This window comes from Teleopsis dalmanni, chromosome 1 (assembly GCF_002237135.1).
Source record: "Teleopsis dalmanni isolate 2A chromosome 1, ASM223713v2, whole genome shotgun sequence".
In the NCBI taxonomy this organism is placed as follows: domain Eukaryota; kingdom Metazoa; phylum Arthropoda; class Insecta; order Diptera; family Diopsidae; genus Teleopsis; species Teleopsis dalmanni.
The window spans coordinates 147,548,792-147,555,428 of NC_051846.1; the positions used below are offsets into that span (position 1 = coordinate 147,548,792).

A 6,637-nucleotide genomic window follows, 5' to 3' on the forward strand; every position below is an offset into this window, starting at 1 on the left:
TATCTTACGCTCTGATAAGTATCTTTTAAACTTGGATATATTGTAAAAGTTCAAGGCAATTTTACGTATTCTTCTACAAATTACATAAATATATTACATTATAATGAAACACTATAGCATAATAATAAACATTCGTACGTCATGAATTTAATCATGCTTAAAATTAATAATTACAACTAATTCAACATTAAGTTTAACAAATATGTATTTACTATATATACATATGTACTCGTATTTTTGTTCACATTAATGTTAATAATTATTTTATTTATTTTTGGTTATTTTTGTTAATTTTTTATTTGGGTTTCTCAGCATCATTCATGGTATTTAGAAACATAAAGTATGACATAGCCGAACGTAAAGCCTGTAAAAATAAATAAACTTATTTAATAAAGTAATTTGGTAATATGCATAATATTCTTCATTATTTGAATAAAGTATTAGTGTTGCTGTAAAGCTAGACTTACTTTGTATAGTGACAAAGAAGCTTTATTAAATTTTTAGAAGGGTTTTCGAATAACAAAGAAGCCTTGGCTTCTTGTGGATAAACACGATTAGTCATCGCTTCTAATTTGACAGGCACGAGTTCTAAGCTTGGCACTTGCAGTCCAAACAAATTATATACGGGGACTATAAACTAATTAAATAAAATTCGATTATTCCCAAAGACCACTGATGAAGAATACTTGGCAATACTCGAAACAGCGTTGTATGGTCAGCCAAATTTCAATAAAATTAAAAATAAATTTTTGTGTTTGTCCTTTATTTCTTTCTTTGTTATTCGAAAAACCATTCTTCATTATTCTTAGAAGAGATTATGGGATATTGTTGGTTATAAAAGCTATTTTCCCTAGAGTGTGCTAAGCTGTCCCTAGAGTATGCTAAGTTAACTCGTCTACCAAATTAAGTCAGTTGACAGACCTAATAATATCTCTCAATTCTAGAACTCAATTCTAGAATCCCTCATTTGTTTTAACGAAAGTTGAATAAAGGTACTGGACTCATTTCCTGGCAATCACAGGGCGCTATCATAAAAAGATGCGAAAAAATTTCACTCTGCACCTCACAGAATCTGCAGGTGTCGGGGAATTTTATCTTCGAAAAGTGGTAGTTTATAGAAGCACATATAGTTAGGAATCAATGAATAATCTGCGACCTCAGATCTATTTAGACTGAGAATAAAGTGTTTGGGATGCTTTTTCGTAACAGTTTATATATTGTGTTTTTAAGTATTGAATTAGTCTGATATGTGAAGATCTGGCAAAATATATGCACTTGGCTTATCCAGTTCAATTAAAATAAGGATTAATGTGGATTACTGCGTGATTCAGGTTAATAATCCAGGAAATGTTTTTTATATGTTTACATAAATGTTTTAGCAACAAAATTGCTTCATTATTTGAAGCAATTACATGAGAAATGATTCAATTGATTCATTGATTATTTTATTAGTATATTTATATCCATAGAGTAACCATATGGCTAGGTTACTACTATTAGTTTTGTTCTCTCCAATAGTAAAAAACGTACCAGCCTATATGTCAATAACAGATAATGATGCTCTGCTCACTAATAAACTTTTTTTTTTTTCGAGAAAACAAAGGAGACTTTAACTATATATTAAAAAATTGTAGAACTTACGGTACCCACAGTGCTGTGGGATAGTGCGAACATTCGCAGGCCATCAAAAACGACAGGCGTTTCTGCGTTCTGTATTGCACTTCTAATATCCAGCATAAGAGACTTATTCATTAGTTGATTGCCATACGGTAGCAATTTCTCCCACTGACACATATAGTAACTGTTTTGCATGGCTGATGCCTATGTGATTTGAGATAAAAAGATCATATGTGAATAAATTAATTAAACACAAAACTTAATTAATCTAATTAATTATGAATTAAAGTTTTCTCAAAATAATGCAATTATACCTCATCCATGAGCATTTGCCCAAAATGTCCAATCATAATTAGCTCAGAAACTTGCGATATCAACCAAGCGATGTATTTGAGCCAACCAACACCGAACGTGGACTTAAAATTGATTAAAATAAAACAATAAAAAATTATTAAATAAGATAAATTATTTGCATATTACGCTTTGGAGCTGGAAGAGTACAACGCACTGCAACAGCACACCGAAGAAGAGGCAGCAGAAAATTGCGTATGTGAAATGTTGTTTGGCTTCATCAATGAAACTGAAATTTGATATGGCAAGCACGTTTCAGCGTTTATTTCAACATTTCCATTTAATCTTGAGTAATAATTTTCAATTATTGGAAAACATTTTGTACGCTACCTTTTCAACTTCTGCTCCCTGCTAAGCACCTGATAGAGTTTTCTGCGAAATATTGTATGCAATTGATCTGCTGGCTGCAAACACTTAGCAGCTTCTTCACGTACTTCCTTTAGCAGATTGCCCAAATTCTTCTGCAGTGCTTTGTAACGGTAGCTGGCGTGGCATAGCATCACGCAGAGTGAAAAATCATCTGCGGCCCATACTCCGACGCATGACCAGCACAGCCAACCCGAATATACGGCAGTGAAGATGTAAGGCAGCGGCGCTTGTGCATCGTACCAATGTATGGACATGCGATATATGTGGGGTTTATCTCGTGAAGCCATACCCTGGGTGTAAAACTCATAGCCGAACATCATATAGAGCAGCATCATTGGCACGTAGTAGAGTTTGGTAAAGAAATCAACGAAACGTGTGTAATTTTTAATTTCCTTATTAAAATCTGCATCTTCTGTGCTACTTGCCAAATAAAATGAAGAAAATGCAAATTAACTTTGTTTTATATTTACTCATATACATTTATGTGTATGGTACGTCACAAGGTGCAGATACTTTTAGTAACTCACTCGATGAAGTAAATTTGCTTATAAAAACGGCGATACAAGGCACGCATCTCATTTTGCCGCTTAACCCAGACTGAGATGCGGAAAATGTATTGTGTACCCATGAACGTTGTGCTGAGGCAATCCGCCAAATCTGGTATATTGTTGCCGTTTTCCAGAACGAAAGTATATTCTCCTGCAATCGTTAATACGTAAAAGCAGAGTGAAATTAAGATGAGAATGCCTTTGAGGCATCTCTGCCACCAAGGCGAGTTTTCAGACAGTGGCCAAATGAAATTGTACTTGTAGCCGTTGAATTGAAGTGGATATGCCAAATGCTTATTATTTTTTAACATAGGCACGAAGTAACCCATATTTTGATAGAAACACTGGACACTTTTAATAGTTCCAGCATTTATGCACAAATATTTATATGAAATTTTCAAAATAGTTCCAACGCACACGATTTAAATAATTAATTTGACTATTAAATTAAACGAGGGAATTTGAATTATAAATGAATTAGCAATTCAAAGCAATTAAGAATGTTTTTATTTTAATTAATAAATATACTTAAATATTTAATTAGTTGAATGAATACCTTTGACATGCATATTTTGTTTTGATTAGTTTATTTGGGCATGAGTAGAATATGATAATTTGTACTTAGTTCAACTAAAGATGATGGGAAAATGTAAGATGTTTCAGAAAGAGTTAAGGTACCAATAGCACAAATAATAAAATGCTCTCAACTTAAACTCGTATCGTGCACACCGTCCTTAGTTCTAGCAAATTTGCAGACGTTTGAAGACTAAAAATAAAGGCTTGGGTTTTCTCAACGACCCTACTGCATTTGACGCAAGTTTTTATAGAATAATGTTCTCAAACTCCACATATTCATATCCGCATATTTCTTCTGTTGCTTAGTACGTTTCTTGTCTTCTTGTCTTCCTAACAATAAAAATACAGTGATTAATCAGTGATCAATATGTTTTTGCATTCGATTGAATCAATCTTCGAAACAGTTTTTCTACTCAGAAGTTGGTATCTCCAAAATCAGGGTTTCAAATAGTCAGTGGCCTGTCTGGGCGTATTTTTTTTAAAATTTTTAGTAGACGAGACAGTAAGTCGGTTGACCTAATAATTGGACGTTTTGAGTGCTCAAAAATTCCTTTGTTTGAGCTGATGTGTGGCAGCTCGCATGGACGTGGTAGAGGTTGATCTTTCTTCAACGGCTGGTTTTCTTCAATTTCCCGAAGGCATTAGCACAAAATATTATAAAAACTCAGAATTTTAGTGTTCTATGTTGTTCAAGTGGTACAGTTTCGACATGATCGGTTTATGTGATAAAAGATGCGTTCATTTTGTTGGATTTGCTCCGCCCACAGACATCTTTTGTCGGGCTCTGCTTACTTTGGAAGACCCAAACAGTCGATTGTTGTTTTGTTTCGGGCTCATAGGTATAGATTCATGATTTGTCACCTATAGTTATGTCAGAAGGGTGTTTTGAGTTACCTCGGCCGTATTTTTTCAGCATTTTCTCGTACCAATAAACACGTTTTCTTTTATTAAGCGATTGTCAAATTATAGGAAATCCAACGGGAACATATACTTCTGACAGTCAAATGTGTATTTAAAATTGTATGTATGCAGGCCCATTAATGACTCCTCTATCTTCTGGTAAAAACATGCCAATAAATTTCAATGATTTGTCGCACTGCATTGATGTTTTCTGGTACCACAGCCGCTCGAAATCTTCTGACAAATTCTTATCTTCTGCAATAACTTAAATTTTCTTCAAGCACTGATAATGTTTACCATAAATAGAAAAGTTTAATTTTATTATTTAAATTAATACTCTGACGTAAATCACAAATTATATCAAATATTTGCATACATAACATACATAAACTTTACTTAATCTTCTTACAAGGGAACTCCATTCGGAATACTCTAATAACATTTGCATATAACACAAAACTTCGCCAGTAAAATCGCATCTGCATTCAACTTACTGTAAAGTATTTAAAATTTAAGTCAAATCACTTAAACTTATTCAAATGTGTGTTCAGTGAAAAGTATCTGGACTCTTTTCATCCTAGAATTCAAGTGTTTCAAAGGCAAGCCAGTGTGTTTCAGTTCGGTAGCTCGTCTTGCGGAAACGCAGTGGTAGCCTTTAACGGAAATACAATTTGTAAGATAATTTTGACCATTGAGTTGAAAACTTTCCCTCCATAGAGTAGTACTCGTATAAGAAATTTTATAGTTCTGGGCAGGCAATGTAAAGTGGTAAAAGTTTGGCAAATAAGAGAAGAGAATATTTCTTCTAATTTATATAAAATTGTTGAAGAAAAATGAAAAGAAAAATCTAATAATAATTAAGGACTAATATTTTTATTTAATATTTAAACTATCAAAAGTTCAAAACTTCTGTTAAACATTTGTTTTTGTAAATTTAAATTAAATTAAAATTAAATTTATAAATTTAAGTTGTTAATTAAGTGCATTTTTGTGCTCATTATATGCTAGGTGGATTGATAAGTTCCCGGCCTAAGTAATAAAAAGACATTTTTTGTTTGGAAAATTATATTTTATGCTTCAATATAGTCCCTTTCAGCTCGACACACTGAAATCAACAATATTTCAACATTTGGATATCTTTTAAATAATGCGATTTAATAAGTCCTCCAAAATATACCTCAGTTTCCTATTCCACTTCATCATTTTTCTCTTGCACTGGGTCCCACTTTTCAAGTTTGGAAACATGTTATAGTCATTATGAACCAAATCTGAAGAATGAAATGGATAAGGAAGCAATTTGAACCATAATTCATTTAGTTTTGTCATGCTTTTCATTGACGTGTGAGCGGGTGCGTTATCCTGCAAAAACAAAATTTTTTTCTTCGACAAATATGGTCACTTTTTCTTAATTTCCTCATTTAATCAATACAATAATATGCGATAAGTAATCTAATATTATTGTTATGTATTTTTCCAATAGTCTATGAAATCCCAATAGGGATACCAAAATTTTCCGCTTGATTCGTTAAGATATGTCGTTTGGAGCACCTACCTCCGGGCTCTACCCATTCTCCGGTTTGTTGTTTTTCTTCAAGAGTGAAGTAATGGATCCATGTTTTATCAATGTTAATACTCGACGCTCGCTACGACCTGTGAATTTTATTGGTTAAACTATCAACTAATTAGATTAGATAATTCCATGATTTGCTTGAAAATCATAATAATGTTGTTCTTACAAACGTATCAAGTTCATCGTTTCAAAGAAATAATTTGAAATAGATATTATAATAAATAAGTATATATTCTAAATATAATAATAAATAGAAATCTGGTTCGAATTATATACAGATCTTTTAGTTTGATTCTGACTACAAATTTTTATTGGGTACCAATCCAATAGAATAATATTGCTTGCAACATTTTATGCTCCGTATCTAATGTATGAAGCTTCAGTGCTGGATACAAACTATTATTTGGTACAAAAACTTGGATACCTGTTGGCATATGTTTGCAAATCTAAAAATAAACTTCCAACGACAATTCTTGTACACGAAAATGATTTGGAGATTCGTACCCTATCTACTGATCAAGAAACGGTTCTAACAAAACATTGCATTAAATGTAGCCGTACCACATATTTCAATCATGTAAAAATAATCAACTGACAACGTTCCAGATGGTCAACAACTAACTTACAAGACAGGCATAGAAGGTTGGGACAAATTTACTACTCACCGGTCCAAAATTTGACAAAGAAAAACAATGGTTGTCATTTA

The 6,637-nt window shown here is 32.5% G+C and overlaps 1 protein-coding gene across 1 annotated transcript; it reads right to left on the reverse strand.

Moving 5' to 3' along the window:
• Positions 1 to 295: 295 nt before the first annotated feature.
• On the reverse strand, positions 296 to 3,214 carry LOC119666411 (odorant receptor 74a-like). Its single transcript, XM_038075690.1, has 6 exons — positions 2,865 to 3,214; positions 2,299 to 2,754; positions 2,098 to 2,197; positions 1,932 to 2,033; positions 1,642 to 1,821; positions 296 to 364 (listed from the first exon to the last, which is right to left on the reverse strand). The coding sequence occupies exons 1-6, from the start codon at positions 3,212 to 3,214 to the stop codon at positions 296 to 298; spliced, it is 1,257 nt and encodes a 418-aa protein (XP_037931618.1).
• Between the last annotated feature and the right edge of the window lie 3,423 nt (positions 3,215 to 6,637).

Bases quoted from the DNA above. Each gene is read 5' to 3' on its own strand.
- LOC119666411 (XM_038075690.1), bottom strand. From the start codon at position 3,214: ATGGGTTACTTCGTGCCTATGTTAAAAAATAATAAGCATTTGGCATAT. The intron at 2,198-2,298 runs GTAGCGTACAAA...ATCAAATTTCAG, and splicing joins AGGGAGCAGAAGTTGAAAAG to TTTCATTGATGAAGCCAAAC. The intron at 2,034-2,097 runs GTAATATGCAAA...ATCAATTTTAAG, and splicing joins TACTCTTCCAGCTCCAAAGC to TCCACGTTCGGTGTTGGTTG.